Source organism: Oncorhynchus mykiss, chromosome 17, assembly GCF_057628025.1.
Source record: "Oncorhynchus mykiss isolate SJ-2025 chromosome 17, ASM5762802v1, whole genome shotgun sequence".
Classification (NCBI taxonomy): Eukaryota; Metazoa; Chordata; class Actinopteri; order Salmoniformes; family Salmonidae; genus Oncorhynchus; species Oncorhynchus mykiss.
In genome coordinates this window covers 35081857-35099962 of record NC_143038.1, presented here as the reverse complement: position 1 = coordinate 35099962, position 18106 = coordinate 35081857, and the positions used below count along the sequence as shown (strand labels likewise).

General features: G+C 41.8%; 1 protein-coding gene across 4 annotated transcripts in view; it reads right to left on the bottom strand.

Annotated features, from left to right (window-relative positions):
- Positions 1-801: 801 nt before the first annotated feature.
- Positions 802-18106, bottom strand: part of csf1 (macrophage colony-stimulating factor precursor) — a 46713-nt gene continuing 29408 nt past the window's right edge. For 3 of the 4 annotated variants that reach the window (XM_090204146.1, XM_090204145.1, XM_090204147.1), the window contains 6 exons: positions 17360-17549; positions 15993-16904; positions 13249-13445; positions 11439-11485; positions 10804-10866; positions 802-9551 (listed from right to left, as the gene is read on the bottom strand). In XM_090204146.1, coding sequence (XP_090060272.1) covers positions 10812-10866; positions 11439-11485; positions 13249-13445; positions 15993-16904; positions 17360-17549 — 1401 coding nt within the window. In that variant the 3' untranslated portion in view covers positions 802-9551; positions 10804-10811. 4 annotated transcript variants of the gene reach the window in all.

Below are 18106 nucleotides of genomic sequence, written 5' to 3'. Positions count from 1 at the left end.
CTGATGCGTTGTAAAATAGTGTTGTTTGATGAAGGCATTGTCTGTATAGTTTTTTTGGCCTTTTCCCCCCAGCATTGTCTCAGCCATATCCGCGGAAGCAGAAATAATTTCGTCCTCCCCAATAGTATGGGGCTTGCCTGTCCTAACCACTCGGTAGCTCACCATATAAGACGCTTCTAGTCCCTTCTTAATAATGGTATCTGTTGCTTTTATACACGTCTTACTACCCGAAAGTGGTCTTTATTCTCACGCAAAAAAACTCCTGTGGCTTATTTTTCAAATTGTCATGTTTCGTTTTCTAAATGTCTGAGCAAGAGTGAAGGTTTCCCGTGAGAAATGAACAGTTAATGTTATTGGATGTTAATTATTTGACTAGGCTACCTGCATTTGACATTGTGTTGTTATTTCGCTGAACACTAGATGGAATAATTGTATTTTTGGCAGTGAAACGAGGCTACTCAGGTGAGAGAAAACCCTCTTCCAAATGTAAAGCCCCGTTTGAAAATATAAACGTACTGTTTGAAGATGTAGGGTCGAAATGTAGATAATGACGCTTTTAAAGACAATGTTCCCACTTGTGCAGAGATTGCATTCACAATAAATGCTGCAGATGCCGGATCAATCGGATATGACCTTTAAATGTCGACTCAAGCGAGCTATAACGCAGATCTAATGCGGATCAGATTGAATTTCGGCCTAAAACAATAAAGCAAGGAAAAATGGACCAATATAAATGGACCACCCCTCAACTTCAATTTACTGCAATTGTACATAAGAGTCAAAATATTTAACAGGTCCATGTCATTCTTAACAATCATTTTTTATTATTATTACTATGATTTTATACAGAATTAAAGTAGTACATATATGATCCTGGGGCTTACCATTATATAATACTAATACATACATGATCTTGGGATTTACCATTATCTTATACATACATGATAGTGTGGATTACCATTATCTAATACATTGTGTAATGATCACATTTTTCAGAAATAAAGCATAATCCGATGGTGAAACACATGGGTTATTACTGCAATGGTGTTCAATTGAACTTATTACAGGGCACAGGTTATATTGAAACATTTCAGAATTTAGGTAACATGCTGAAAATCAAATTGCAGTTTCTATTTAAGTGTGTAAGCCTAATGCTAGTAAAAGTTTCTCAACACAGTCATCAATTATCAGAACTTAAAATGTATTCCCTTACTTCACAAACAGAAGTATACAAACTGACAGAGAAGGTTATTTAAGCAATAATGCATGAGAACCAGTGGATTATTGTGAATAAACCATGGCTAAGGTTGGCTTGCTACCCAAACTCCTTGCTCTGGCCGAACGCTGTGCCACACCCACGGGCAATATGTTTCTTCTCTGCAATGAGGCTAGATCTGAGTACCTCCCTGACGATTTCTAGAAAGCAAACACATTCTAACCGTTCTGATTGGTCCCAGAAACTGATGGGTTGGGCCAGAGCCAGAACACTTGGGTAAAGCAGCATCTGATACTCTGATTGGTTAGAGATGATCCAATCAGTGATGGTATTGTTTTGTACAACACCCCTCATTTTGACGGCTCTACAAACAACTTCAACTATGGCAATAAACGTTGATTTGATTTATATTGCAACATTGTTGCACAGATTGGAGAGGCAGACAGCAAGGCTTATACAAACCCCCGCTTTTGAAAATCAAATGAAAGGCTAGAAGTAATAGGAAATGTTTATTAGTGGAGATAAAATGTATGAATTGCCTGACTGGGCTGTGGGACAGTGGATGCACAGAAGATAATTAAAATGCTTAATAATTCAAATGGATAATCCATGAATAACGCATATCAACCAATCAGCATCCAATATCCAAATTACCCATTTTATAGCATATACTTTCATTGGCATCAGCGCTAGCATTTTACAAATGTTCCATCCAGAGAATACATTTATTTTCTTCCGGACAACACGGTATTTCCCACCAAAACCCGAAGGGTCATTCAAAATAATTATAACGCGTATAAATAGGCCTGTGTCTGGATTTGATTAGAGCTTTGATCAAAAAGCCGGATGCTACCTGAGGCTGATGAGCCATACATGAAATACATTTTATGAGCCCTACAATAAAGACATTTAATGAGCCCAAGCCCAAAAGATTGTGGCGTTATCCAATACATTATCTATATATGATCTAGGCTACTGCACATTACACACAACAGAACAATTTAAAAGCCCATAGGTGTAGCTAGCTACATGCTCACTTGGGTAAATACAAGAAACTAACTCCAGTAGGCTAATGTTTTTGAGTGTGAACTGTATTAATGTACTGCAGTGGTGGAAAAAGTACCCAATTTTCATACTAGAGAAAAAGTAAAGATACCTTAATAGTAAATGACTCAAGTGAAAGTCACCCAGTAAAATACAACTTGATTAAAAGAGTCTAAGAGTATTTGGTTTTAAATATACTTAAGTATCAAAAGTAAATGTACTTAACCCTTGTGTGGTGTTTGGGTCTGAGGGACCCATTTTCCTGTTTACAAACAGAAAAATTATACAATTAATTATATTTTCAACTTGAGACTCATTGGCCTTGACTCATTTTCTGTGAAGAATGTAATATAAAACATTTTAATTGAGTGCACACTGTGCACCTCCCTACACCTTTTTATTACACGTGGTGTTCGTGTCCACTGGACCCAAGGGTAATAAAAGTGTGGAAAAGTGTGTGTATAGCTGAAAACAAGTAAAAATGAAACAAAAATGTTTGCTGTGTGCCTTCACTCTGTCTTCCTCCTCCCTGGGCCTTCTGTTTCAACATGCACCAATAACCTGCCTGTCTCCTGCTTTTCTCACACTCTTTACCCGTTGTAGTGTGTGAAACTACACAATGTCTTGCGCGAACCTGCACAATGTTATTCCGATACATTGTTAAAAAAAACATTAAAAAATAGCTTTGCATGTGTGGCTCCTTACCACAATCAATCAATTTGGCAAAAATAATATCTGCTCAGAGGGCCTTAGAAAGAGAGAGAAGCTAGTGTGGAAGGAGCATCTTCCAATTTGGAAGATGAAGAATTTTCCCGAATATGGGGATCAGGAGGACAAGATTGACCCTTAGCCAGCCCCAGGACCAGTCCATCAGCAACCAGCTCATCAGCAGCCTAGAAATATGGATGTCCAAAAATTGTGATATTGAATAGTCTTCTTGCCCATGGAATGAGCCACCCGACATGGCTGCCAATGTGATAAGAATGATACCAGGGCCGACGCTGATGGTGGTTACTCATGCGCAGGACATAAAGTCTAATTTTGAACTGTTCATCCCAGACATCATCCAGAAAATCATTCTGGACTGCACTAATTTGGCAGTACATACCGTCTAAACCCACAAATATGGAATCCAGATCTGGGTTGCCTGTGATGCTGCTTCATCAGCTCGGATCTTGCAAGTGTATACGGGGAAGCCAGAAGGAGGAGCCCCTGAGAAAAACCAAGGGATGCGGGTTGTCCTCGACATGAGACAGGGACTCCATGGCCACAACATCACATTAAATAACTTTTACTTCACACAACCGGGGCAGGAGCTCCTCAAGAGGAAGCTGATGATGGTAGGAACAGTATAAAAGAAACAAGCCAGAGTTCCCACTTCAGCTGCTGAATACACGGAACAGGCCTATCAATTCCTCTAAGTTTGTGTTCACGACCAACACTTCCCAAGTGTCCTATGTGCCAAAGAAAGGCAAAAATGTGGTCCTCATGAGTACGCTGCATAGGGATGGGAGAATCTGTGACCAGGAACATTAAAAAACAGAGATCATCATTGATTTCAATGCTACAAATGGAGTGGAGGACAACTTATACCAGCTGGTGACTGGCCACAGCTGCAAAAGAAGAACCGTACGCTGACCACTTGTGATATTCTTCAACATCTTGGACATCTCGCACTACAACGCGTTTGTCAACGCGTTGAGCCCAGATTTTAACAGAGGGAAGCTCCGGTGGAGACGGCTCTTTCTCGAGGAGTTGGGCAAGGCATTGGTAAGACCAGAAATCCAGAGGAGGCAACATATCCCAAGGACCCCAGCTTCTGCAGCCATCGTGAGGAGGATTCAGGAGGAGGATGCTGGTGCCCAATCCGCCCGACCCACAGAACAAACAACTCCAATACCGGAAGTATGTGTGAGTGATGTTGCATTTGTGTGTGTCTGACTCTACTACCTTGGCCTGCTCTAACTATATATGTGAGTGAGATGTTAGTAAAATTCCTGAACTAAGTTTTTACATCACTCTAGATTGCAGCCGGAAGCAACAAGAAGAAGCGCTTGTGTGGACCCAAGAAGGACAGGAAGACACAGTACACATGCATCACGTGTAAGAAATACATTTGAAACACACACACAGTAAAACTCTGTCCATCATGTGGTGTGTAGACCGTCCATAATTTGTGTTCAATTAAAATACTGTTTGTTAAATTACTCCTTTCAATTTGTTCAGTTCAAAGCAATAAACATCAATAGTGATGAAACCCTGTTTCATTTATATTTGTTCAAGATAAACGTGATTCATTCCACCAATGTCTTGATTATAATTGACTGTTGTTTACAAAAATCACATGTAAATGGAAAATATTAACCATTGATATTAGTCAACATCAAAGTATTAGGTATTTTTACGTAAATTGTTATGGCTGTATTGTTTTAAAAACCCAATAATGTCATGGGTCCATCAGACCTGCGAACATGAACTCCACACAAGGGTTAAGTGAAGAGGTGTACTGAAACTGAAAAGCTATAGCTAGGTAATGACTTCCTTTTCAACGTGGAAAAAAATGGTGGACCAAGACCTGCTAGCTACGTTAGCTAGCTAGCGTGGATTTTCTACAAGGAATCTGCCTCCCGAAAAAAATATTTTTACAGGTGGGTTTGACACCTACTCCCATTGCCTGCTGCACCGCTGCTTGGATTCCACCTGGTGATCTATTCACCGTCTGCCCTGGCCTGTCTCCCCCTGTCTGGTACAGGAGCCCTCGCCACACCCCCCTCTCGCCCAAGCTTTCGCTCACCTCCAGCACACTGACTATTTTTTTTATTGTGCTTTATGTTGTTTGCCTCATGACTCCTGTATGCTTTGTTGGCTATGAACTTGCTTGGTTACCCGACCTTGGGACAGAATATGTTTGTTCCCACACTCAGGACACTTACACAGACTCTTGGCCACCTATCCTGTTCTAACCACCTCTCGCCAGCTTTGTATTCATCTTACCTGATGAAATTGCTGTACAATATGGTCTTGTTGCCATCTAATGCACATTCAACTGTCATAAATCAACACCCCGAACTCTCCCTATCCTCTGCCATGCCCTGATTGTATTACTGATGATGATATCTGGAAATGTGCATCTACACCCTGGCCCATCTACTGTTGCTGGCCCCTATTCTCACTTGTGCTCTGATATCTGATTTACTGATTTCTGCTCTCGTAAAAGCCTGGGTTTTCTGCACGTTAACACTAGAAGCTTATTACCTAAAATGGATCAATTGAAAGTGTGGGTTCACAGCTCCAATTCAGATGTGTTGGTCATTACTGAGACATGGTTAAAAAATAGTGTTTTGAACACTGACGTTAATCGTTCTGGTTATAACCTTTTTCGGCAAGACAGATCTTCCAAAGGTGGTAGAGTGGCAATCATTACCAAGGAACACCTTCTTTGCTTGGTCGTCTCCAGCAAGTCTGTCCCCCAAACATTTGATTAGCTGGTTTTAAGCATTAACCTTTCAAGTAGCTCTTTGTTGACTTTTGCTGGAAGTTATTGTTCACCATCAGCACAGGCCTGTATCCTAAATGCCCTAACCTCTCTCATCGCCCCTTACACGAACACTGAATTTGTTCTGCTAGGTGACCTAAACTGGGACATGCTTAAACCACCTGAACAAGTCCTAAAGCAATGGGACTCCCTAAATCTTTCTCAGATTATTACCAATCCTACAAGGTATGACTCCAAACACCAAGAAAAGGTTACTCTCCTTGAAGTTATCCTCACAAATAATCGTATCAGTCTTGACATATCAGTCTTGTTTTTCTGTAATAACTTTAGGGATCACTGTTTTACTGCCTGTGTTTGTAACGGCTGCTAAGGTGAAATGGCATGTCCTGATTTGTCATAGAAGCTTGCTAAAAAACTTTATTGAGCAAGCCTTCCTTCATGACCTGGCTTTTTTTTCAGTGGTATTGTTAAGAAACACACCCCCATAAAGAAAATGAGAATTAAAAACAAGTTCAGCCCCTAGTTCGACAGTTTTCTGGCAGAGTTACTCCACCTCAAGAATTCCATTTGGCGAAAGGCTCGGAACACACACACACTCAGGTTGACTAGCTCTCATTTAAGCAAATGAGAAATAAGTGCACTCAGGGTATCCGGCAGGTTAGTTACTTTAAGGAGCAATTCTCTCTCTGTGGGTCTATCCCCAAGAAGTTCTGGAAAACGGTTAAAGACCTGGAGAATAAACCCTCCTTCTCAGAGCTGCCCATGTCCCTTAATGTTGATTTTGTGGTTGTTACTGACAAGGAGCACATGGCTGAGCTATTTAATCACCACTTCATTAGTCAGGATTCCAATTTGACTTAGCCATGCATCCTTGTCCGTCCAACATTCCTCATCTCCCACCCCTTCTAATGTGACTAGCCCCGATGCTCCTCCCTCTTTTTTTCCCCTGCCCTGCTACAAATTTTCTACCTGCAGGCAGTCACTGAGTTCGAGGTGATAAAGGAGCTCATTAAACTTGACCCCAAGAAACCATCTGGGTCAGATGGTTTAGACCCTTTCTTATTTAACATTGCTACCCCTTTCATCGCCAAGCCTTTCTCTGACCTTTTTAACCTGTTTCTCCTCTCTGGGGTGGTTCGTATTGCTTCGAAGACAGCCACGGTGTGTCCTTTATTTAAAGGGAGATATCAAGCTGAACCTAATTGTGTTGTAAAAACTTGTCAATAATCAACTGACTGGCTTTCTTGACGTCTATAATATTTTCTCAGTGACAGAGAATCCTCTATTTCATGGAATATCAAAGTTATGTGGTGTGCATGACACCATACAAACAGTCTTTGAGAGTCAAGTTAACACTGTGTGTAACAGTGGTCACCAACTGGGCGATTGCAATCGACTGGTTGATTTCTAAGGCTTTTCTAGTCGGTCACCAAACGTTTATGTAGGCGATGTTCCGATTTACATGTGGAACGATTTCATGTGTCTGAAGGTACAAATCCGCCCTCCTGGCGGGCCAGAGAGCAAATCAAGTGCACTATAGGCCTACCGCTGGCCAATCGGAATTGCTCCGATTTCTCTGCAGTAATGTAGCAGGCATTTAAAAAAGCTACAGCGAAGTTGATACTGTGAGATTTCCAAACTTTTAAAACCATGACTAGAGAGAGAGTGTCAATTAATACTGTAAGGAGCTGCTGTTTTTATGAGCGAGTTCATGTTAAAGTTCTTGAGAGAGACAGAGGCTCAACACCTTTCGTTGGCGCTCCCTATTCTGATTTCTAGAAAAACAAGCCTTTATCTGATCGTCCCCGTTTTAGTTTTGCTCCGCTTTTTGGATTGGTTCCTCTTTACGTTTTCACGTGGATTCTCTTTGGTTTTTGCTTCTTCTTGGGCTAATTTAGTGGGTGCTCATTGTGGGTTTATTTTAGGTCCCAGTAGTCAACTTTCTGTGGACAACCTCATGAGTGTCTTTCCGAACCCTTCCTAAAACCTCACTTGTTTTGTTTGTTTGTTGTCAGTGACTTTTTGTAAGTTCCCCTTTCTGTTTGAGCGACCATTTTTGATTTTCTTGCTGGGGAATTTAACACTTGCACCCTAATGAATGAGTAGGGAAGTGTATTGATAAGCTTGTTTTGTTATTATTAGCGGCTTTGGTCTTTTTTTAATATCAAGGAACATTTAACTTTCTCTGTTCATAGGAGTAACAACATACATTGTTGCATGACGCAGGAATAATGCAGTGTGACTCGAGTTTTGCCATCAGCTGGAAGACAGTGTTCCATTTTGGTCAGTGGAAGAAAGGGAGAGCGAAGGGACGTTGAGAGGCGGACCCTCAGTCTGCAGCTCTCCCTCCGCTGAGACTGACCATCAGATGCAGGCACCATCAGCCCAGTAAAATAAAAATATTTATTACCTGGTGTGATCATGGAGCCTACCTCAAATATTGAAATATTTTTTTTTTAAATGGTCTGAACAACATTAATTGGCAAGGCAATTCAAGCAAAGCCAATATGCAGTGATAATGTATTGGCCCTATAGCCTACAACACAAACCTTACTGCGACAGTACTGTTTTTAATAGGTTAATGTTGCATAGGCTTACGTTGTTTAAGCTATGTTGAAAATAATCCAAGCAGTAGATCTGTGCTTGCATTTTGACTCAAAGTGATCTTGACTCAAAAGGTTGGTGACCACTGGTATACAATAATTACTAACGAATTCCCTCAAACCTTTTTCACAATAAAAAGGGAAGTAGGCCGATATTGTCTAACTTTGAAAGCGTAAGATTAGGTATCCTATAGTCTAAAACATTTCAGGCAATAATAAACAAGCATGTTTAAATCTCTGCTGTTGAAAATCAAATGATAGGCTAGAAGTAAAGGGAAATAATGTGTATATGCTTTTTTTACTGTGATATAAAGTTTATGAATTGCCTGGCTCAGCTGTGGGACAGCGGATGCACAATGATAATCAAAATGGAACTGGCATTTGTCTTGGATTATTGTGAATAACTAACTCTTATCAACCAATCAGCATCCAGAATCCAAATTACTCGTTTTATAACACAATTTCATTGGCATCATGGCATGAGAGACAGATTGAAATCCTCTTCTTCATTTGGTAGGGATAAAACAAGAGAATATCAGAAGTCAAATGAATATAGTATGCTGCATGGCATGTAGGGAGTACACTCAAAACAAATAACTATGGGTGTTCTGTTTGTATTTAATCTGTTTGAATTTAATCTATTGATCTCCAAAAATACATCCTCTGTCCTCTTGGGGTGATGACACCTTGTATTGCTTTGGCTCATGGGCCCAACTCCATTGAACAATGTCATGAGGCTCTTTCAGTCACATGGAAAGACTTCCTTTAGTTTAATGTTGACTTGCACTGTTGCGCTGATGGCTACTAGGTCAAAACTTGGAGGATTGTTTGGTCCATTCTATTTCATGGAAGATCAAAGCTGTGTGTGTGGTGGGCATGAAACTGTCCAAACAGTCTTTGAGAGTCAAGTTAACGCTGTGTGTAACAGATAAATTCACTCAAACCTTTTTGACAGCAAAAGGGAAGCATGCAGATATTGTGTAATTTTGGAGAGCATATGATTCTCTGTTAAATCTTTCAAGCAATATAAACTTAATTTGTATAAAAATAGGTACCTTTAGACATTTTTTATATATTTATATACAAAAATGGAAAACTTTCACAAGAGTTAAATAGTTGCCAAATTTCCATGTCTTCTCTTGTTTGATGAATTACGTGGTTGTTTATCTCTTACTGCCAGGTTAAACCAATCCTACAGAGAGAGAGAGAGAGAGAGAGGGAGAGAGATGTTACTCAGAGTAAAAGTAAATGAGTTTAAATACAAACACTCAAGTAGAAATACAATTACTGAAAAACACTCAAAAGTACAAGTTCTCGGAAAAGCTACTCAATTACAGCAACGAGAGTAGTTGTAATTAGTTACTTTACACCTCCGGTTATGGGCTATCATGTGACATGACCTAGATTTTAACCTTTCATTATAAGCATTGTGTAGGAAAGAGAATTACACCAACACTGACATTAATTGTCTGGGGTTGATGCTTGACCAATTGACGCAAAGAAAAAGGACAGTTGGCTGACAAAGCTTTAAATAAAAGTTAGAATCCAGGTCATGTGACATCATTGTCCTAAACACAGGTCCCTAGGAATAGTATTACACTGTTTCTCTCCGATCTCAATAGGGGTCCAGTCAATCCCAAATATGGGGCCGCAATCCCAGATACCCTTCTTGAGTAATTGAGACACATAAATACCATTTGAAATGAGACTCAAAGCAAAACCAGACCCTGGCCATTTTAAGAGCTTGAAGCGGAATAAGGGTTCAAGATGTTATTTCCACATATTTTCACATTTGTGCATTTCCGTCAGAAATAATTGCCTATGTGTACGTACCTCCATGTGTGTGTAAAATATAACTGTTCTCAATGTTTTTATTTATAGAATTTGTATCCTGTATATTTGACGGTGATATAGTGGTGGTCTCACCTATCTATCTTAAGATCATTGCACTTACTGTAGTCACTCTGCTAAATTTCTGCATTTTTATCCAAATGTACATTTCCTTCAATGTTCTCTATGTATATAGTACTCTAAATACCCCAATTCATGTTGTTAAGTTCAAAAGAATACAACATAAACATTTCTAGCACCATTCAAACCAATATGGGTTCAGAACTTATCGTCCCAAACTCTCAATGTAAAATGTAAATGTTTTACACACAGATCTCATATTTCTGTATTGAATCTTTTTTTTCCACCCTTTTAAGTATCATTTGTGGATGTATCAAAAAAATATATATTTTGTTAATTTTGATGGATAGCATTTAGCAAAAAACATTATTTGTCTCTCTGAAATGAAACCATCAAACAATAAAACCTAATTTACCGATGTTTATGAAAATTGATATATAGCGTTTTGGAGTGAAACTCTTCAGATCTTCTCTAATGACATCCAAAAATAATTTTGCATTTCAGAAGTGGGAAGGAAGGGTAGTGGCTCTTACCAGCTCTCTCAATCCTTGGCTTTACAATATTGTAGCTCAATGTCCTCAATGCTGCTGCATGCCCTGTGGAACATGTTACACGGGTTAGGTTTCAGTGCAGACTAGACAATGGCATTGTGAGGGTGAGGTATCATATTCATTATGTAAAAATAAGTTGCAACAGAACAGACCATTTCTGCAGTTTTATCCTAATCAATTATCTGAAACAATACATTCATTGATCTGGACATAGGGATGGACACCAGGATCACTAGGATAACACTGAACATACCAATAAATGCTGCTGTCTAACATTTATATAGCCTATAATGTAGGTTTCCATATATCTTTACAGGAAAAATCGACATGAGTTGGAGTTCATTATAAGTTGCAAATGATCACACACTGACAATTTCTGTAGCTGTAGCACACCAATGCCATAATGTCTGTGCTGTGGTTGCTTAGCAATAGTGCCGCGTAAATAGCCGAGTATACTAGCTTAGTATACTATATATATATAGTATATATATATATAGTATATATAGTATAGCTTAGTATACTAGCTTAGTGTAAATAGCCTTCAAAGGACTCCACTGTTCATTATGTTTTCTATTTTTACCACCATGACATTTAAGGATATAATTAAATAAATGTACCTCTGGTTTTCAATTATGCTGGTACTGTGGATAAGGGCTTGGAGTCTCTGGAAGAAAAAAAATGTAATTCGATTTTCATTTAGGAATCAGAGAGGGAAGAGTTAGCATGGTTTTTCCCCACTGTTAGAGGTAGATGTAAACTACCACTGAACAAAAATATAAACGCAACATGTAAAGTGTTGGTCCCATGTTTCATGAGCTGAAATAAAAGATCCCAGAAATGTTCCATATGCACAAAAAGCTTATTTCTCTCACATTTTGTGGCACAAATTTGTTTATATTCCTGTTATTGAGCATTTCTCCTTTGCGAAGATAATCCATCCACCTGATAGGTGTGGCATATCAAGAATATGATTCTGCACCTTGTGCTGGGGACAAAAAAAGGCCACTCTAAATTGTGCAGTTTTGTCACACAACACAATGCAACAGATGTCTCAAGTTTTGAGGGAGCGTGCAATTGGCAAGCTGACTGCTGGAATGTCCGCTAGAGCTGTTGCCAGATAATTGAATGTTCATTTCTCTACCATAAGCTGCCTCCAACGCCGTTTTAGAGAATTTGGCAGTACGTACAACCAGCCTCACAATTGCAGACCAGGTGTATGGTGAAGTGTGGGCGATAGGTTTGCTGATGTCAACATGGTAAACAGAGAGCCCCATGGTGGCAGTGGGGTTATGGTATGAGCAGGCATAAGGTACGGACAACAAACACAATTGTATGTTATCAATGGCAGGGAATTCTTTGAAGACTGTACAAAATCTGTCAATTACCCCGTCATTTTGAAATACCAAAAAAATACTGTCTGACACAGCATTACAGAATGAAGTGCTACTGAAATCACTTCAGGCTGTTTTCAGTGTTTCATTAACTTTGGATTAAGCACTAACCCAGCAAAGATGTCCAGATTAACACAATGCGGTCTAAAATATTGGCCTCAAGCAGACTGCCCACATTGGGCCCATGTGCCTTTCCTCATCAACTCATTGCCCCAGTGTGTCCCAGTGTGGATAGCCCATATCTTGTGAGGGCAGCGCTCACTTTGCTTGAAATAATCAACTCTTTTCCCAGCACACAATGCCCACATTGGCACAATGTGGGCCCAATGAGGGTTAAAACATTAGACCCATGTAAACTGCCCATATTGTGCCAATGCACCTTTGCTCATCGGCTCCACATTGGTACCAAGGTAGTTGGCTCCAAGGGCAGCCCTCACTTTGCCTGAAATAAGCCCACCCTTAAGAAGCAGGATGTACAGGTCCTGGGCTGGCATGGTTACACGTGGTCTGCGGTTGTGAGGTCGATTGGATGTACTGCCAACGACGTTGGGGTAATGGTATGGGTAGGCATAAACTATGGACAATGAACACAATTACGTTTTATCGATGCCAAATTTGTATGCACAAAGATAGCGTGATGAGATCCTGAGGCCCATTGTCCCGCCGACAACACCTCATGTTTCTGCATGATAATGCATGGCCCCATGTTGCAAAGGTCTGAACACAATTCCTGGAAGCTGAAAATTCCTCAGTCCATGGCCTGCATACTCACCAGACACGTCACCCATTGAGCATGTTTGGGATGCTCTGGATTGACGTGTACGACAGTGTTCTAGTTCCCGCCAATATCCAGCAATTTCACACAGCTATTGAAGAGGAGTGGGACAACATTCCACAGGCCACAATCAACTTCATGCAAAGGATATGTGTCGCGTTGCATGATGCCAATGGTGGTCACACCAGATACTGACTGACTTTTTAAAAAGTATCTGTGACCAAAAAATGCATATCTTGTTCAGTGTGTGATCCATCTTACCTTCTTCTCACTGAGACAGAATAGGGTAATGATCAGGATTGGTCCGCTGCACACTGCTGCAATGATAAAGGCTGTCTGGTAGGAGATGCTTAAATCGGAATGACCAGTTTTCCCGTGTCGGAATTCCTTCACTGAGCCTTCACTGGACCTTTCTGAAATAGGAGCATCGTCTGCAGCTGTCCTCTCTGACAGGATATCTGAGGGAGAATGAGGAAGAACATGAGCCATTGTTTGTAGACTGAATCTTTATTCAAAGCTCAAGGGCATTTATTTGATGGTACAAAGTGCAGTGGGGAACCATGAGTGCCATCTAGGCATTTATTCAATTCAAACTAAAATGTTGTCATTTATATAACATCTTTACAATGCTTTTAATGATCTTCTGATTTCATCTCTTCAGTTTGTCTTGGAAAGAGAAGGGTTAATACTGAAGAGAAAAAATATCCAATCGCGATTTTCTTTGGTGGTCTCTGCGTAGAAATATATAGCTAGCTCAGCTAGCCATTGGCAAGGCCTTCAGAAGCTGGACAGAAGGCCTTTGCGAGCGAAACCAACCAAAGGGCGGGGTTTAGGCTTTGAGAAGTCAATGATGGATGTGAAAAATGACTCCTTAGCTTTACATTTTATCAATCTAAAGGCACAACCTAGATTCGAGCCAATGTCTTAAGTTACTCCAACCTCATGAAAGCAACAAACTGACATGTTTTAATTTTCATGCAAAACAACTTCATATCGAAGGAGTGCCTTTGCACATGGCAGTTTGGCGAGAGACAACCTTAGTAGAAGTGTTTCTAGTACGCATGAGCTTTGCTAGCCAACATCGCCATAACATTGTCTACAAGTGTGATCGGAGATTCTATTGTAGAAGCAGTTTTAGCTTCATACTGTACTGTCTTTGATTCAACTGTATTAGAGGTGAATCTTGGAGTGACAGTGGAGTGAACCAATCACATTTTGACTTGCAATGGGTGGGACAGTTTAAAAAAGAGACGTGTCTAGGCCTTCTTAAAGGCTTAGACAGGTCACTACTGAGAGCGCAAGAAAAAACAATCAGTGGCGCAAGCAGTAGTTTTCTCATGCTAATACTAGTAACGTTAGTCAGCTTGTGTTGTAGTAGAGTGACAACGGCGACAGCAGCTGCAGTAGCTGTTATCAACTTCGAGGTGGATGTTACTCATTTGCTAGCAACACCCTTTTCAATATTGACTTTCGCACTCTTTCAAACTTAATTTGCAAATGATCTTCATCTAGTGAGTGGCACAGTTGTTGTTTTTTTGCAACTCACTTGTTATTAGTTATCTAGTCCCCGAGGTGAGGTGGGTCACGCAGTGAACTATGTCACCTCCTGTTGGGTGCACCATGAATCAACTGCACCCATGGTCCCGGTGATTCACGGTTGACGGACACGACACGGAAGCTCTATGGTTATGTATGGTTACGCTCGTAACCACGAGCCTGCTGAACCTTGAGACTAAATGTGGTAGGGAGACACAAAGTGGTATGCAACCGTATGGACCAACATCATGACGCCACAAGGGAGCTGCTGATGATGGTGGGTGCAGTACCAGAGTATCCGGTACCTGTCCTAGTGGGACGGGATTGTCCGCTGTCCGCGGCCCTATGGGGCACGAGCTGAAGAAAAAGATACGAGCCGGCCGAAGAGGAGAGGGACGACCCATCGCCTGTGTGGCCCGGAGTTGACCAACCTGTATCTACGGGTCCGGAGTCGGAGGGGGCGCCAGAACCCGCCCCCCTCACCAGGGAACCACGAGAGGAGGAGCCCAGCCTCCCCTCCTCGATTTCGAGGGGCCAGTCAAGACACGCGCTGGGGGCCAACTGATGGGACAATTCGGGATGGCCCAGTGGGAGGATCCGAACGTGAAAGCTGCCGCAGCCCAAGTGATAGCGTTGGATGGACAGCTACATTGTTGCTGCCCCAACGGTACGTGGGAACCGTTCTTCAGCTGGCCCACACCCACCTGTTGGGGGTGCACCTGGGAATGGAGAAGACCCGGGAACGGATCGCCTCCCAGTTTCACTGGCCCAGGATGAGGAGGGTCGTGGAAGACTACTGTCGCAGCTGCCATGTATGTCAACTCACTGCCCCAAAAGCACACTTCCGAAACCCACTGGTCCCCCTACCGATCATCGGGGTACCCTTTGAACGCATGGACATAGTGGGACCCCTGGTAAAAACAGCACGAGGACAGCGGTACATCCTGGTGGTGGTAGATTATGCCACCCGGTATCCCGAGGCCATTCCCCTACGGCCGGTGGTATCCAAGGGAATCACCCGGGAGCTGTTCCACCTCTTTAGCCAGGTGGGCATCCCGAACGAGATTCTGAGAGACCAAGGTACTGAGCAAGACCCAGAGCCCGAAGACAGTATCCCAGAGAAGGTCTCATGGGGGAGACCTAACCTTTTCTTTTAATTTATTGTTTAAATACACACCCTTGAAACCGAGCTAATCCTACTCTGTCCGTGTCTGATCTGTGTAAACGTCTTGACGAAACCCCCTGGTTTACCACCATTATATATATATATATATATATATATATATAGTTTCCTGCTCTTTTTATATCTCTCAGATTTAGGACAGACCCCCCATGCTTAGACAGGGCTTAGACTCTAGAGGGTTAATACCAGTGCAGTCAAATAAATTGCTAATCTCTATGAAATTGATTGTGTGTAGTTTGAATCCGTTGGATTCACAAAGTAGTTTAAACAGGGTGCTTTGCTTTACCTGTGCTGAATACTTCCTTATTGGATGTCCTAGGATGGTTTGGCTCAGTCTTCGTGACTTGGTCGTGTGCCTCTGTAGTGGTGTGTAGTTTGTCTGGCTCCTCCACTGTCATCTTCAAACGTGGAGATGCTTCGGTCGTAGTGCTTTCAATCGGAGGGTTCCAGTCATGTAAATATCTCTCTGTGCCTGGGTATTTTTCTCTAGTGTCGTCTAGATGAGGGGTCTCTGTTGAAACCCAATCCTGAAGTATTCCATAATTCCTGGCATCCAGCGACCTCTTGGCCAACACATAGGCAGTGCTCTCATCACTACTGGGGGTGATGCCAATCAACTTGTAAAGGAAAGGGACTGGTGTGACCAGCTTGGCCCCAGCAACAGCGAAGTGACTGTGGGGTGAGCCTGCTGCTCCTCTCCCTGCTGGTCGGGCTGTGGAAGTCTCCCTTATCCTCTCAGTCTGGGGGTAGTAAAATGTCTCGTCATGGGAGCCAACGGTCCCCAGAAGAACCAGACTAGGAGGGGAAGACGGGGAAGGTTCATTTGTGGCAGACGGGGTGTCAGCAACTGCCTGGTAGAGTCCCGAATCTGACTCAGTTCCATTGGGTGAAGGTGGACGAAAGTCCCAGTGTATATCCCCCTCTCTGCCCCCTCCAAGTGAACGTCCATCGGGGACAGTCCGCTGCAGCTCCCTGGGGAAGGGGGGTCTTACGGTACCAGAACTCACCAGGAACACCCGGGGCTCAGTGCCCTTGGTACCCAGGGATGGATGAGTCAGCCTGGGAGGCACAATCGAGGTGAGTTGGGAGAGGGTGGGCTGTGGGGGACTGCTCCATACGCTGTGGGACACCAGGGAGACATCAGGGGTTACCGGACCCACTGTCGGACACGTACACTGGCGTTCAGGTTCAGGTTCAGCTAGGGCAGAGGACAGGGACATGGGAATGGTTAGAGTAAATAGCTCTAAGAGAACAGTTTGAAAACAGCTTTGAGTAATCATGGGTGGCAAAATGTTTTCTTCTGAAACAGCAAAGTAAACATATACACAGAATCTCTTAATAATTTCTGGGAGCATTGCTGGCTTTTTAACATGAGGCATTGTTGAGGTGTGTGTTTTCGAGATTTTCTGGTGTTAATTTAGGTATTTTCCTCATAACATGCAAGTTGACAGATCCAAATGAAAGATGATCTTTCCAGCCTATGCTCATAAAATATATCACTACGGGGGACAAATGGCAATAACAATCAATAAAGTATGTGGTAGTTATGGGAGACTGAAACCACCAGTAAAACTATACAAAACGACTACCTATCTCTTAGAATATGGTTATTAATAGATATTATCATAATTATTAGTTTTCATCTCCGGCTACCTGCGGTGGGGGTGGGGAGGGCAGTGGTGGATTCTTGGTAATCCTCTGCATACTCTTCCTCACAGTTCCAGTCGACGGGCCCGTTGCTCTTGGTCATCAGGGTCATGTACATCTCAATGACCCCCCGGGCTTTCGTCAGAGCCTCTCTGGGCGAGGTGCTGTGCATTCTGACAAACTTCAATGGGGTGTCCTGTGACATGGACGGCAGGAGAGAGGAGATGGAACGGGTCACATTCATTCCCTACTAACAATTCAAAACCTCCTGAAACACTTTCAAGGGGTTTTTAATGGCACTCATTGAATAATACATCATGCTTAATGAATGTTTCTAATGATGAAAACTCAGATCTCAGTGAAGGGAGTTGCCAGAGGAGCAGGCTATTGTAGATCATTATATACAGTTTTCTCACAAAATGAAAGTGTCTGTTTTCAAAGCCACTGCATTGGCTATTGGCAATCTTGGCTTAAGTCTTAGAGTATTTAAAAGTTTGAAAGGGTTTTGTAAAGATCTCTAAAACAAATTACTATTTCAACTATTTCAAAATATTTAGTTTGATTGCAGGAAATCAACTAAGATTTTTTTCAATCAATCACTGATTGGATCAAGTCATTTGTTTTGTATTGGGGTTAATTTAATATTTGATCATGGATACGACTAGCCATTTAGCTAGCCCAAACTTCACAGTGAGGATGTTGGACAAGGGGTTCTCATAAAATAAAGGAAAAATCAACCCCAAAAATATATTT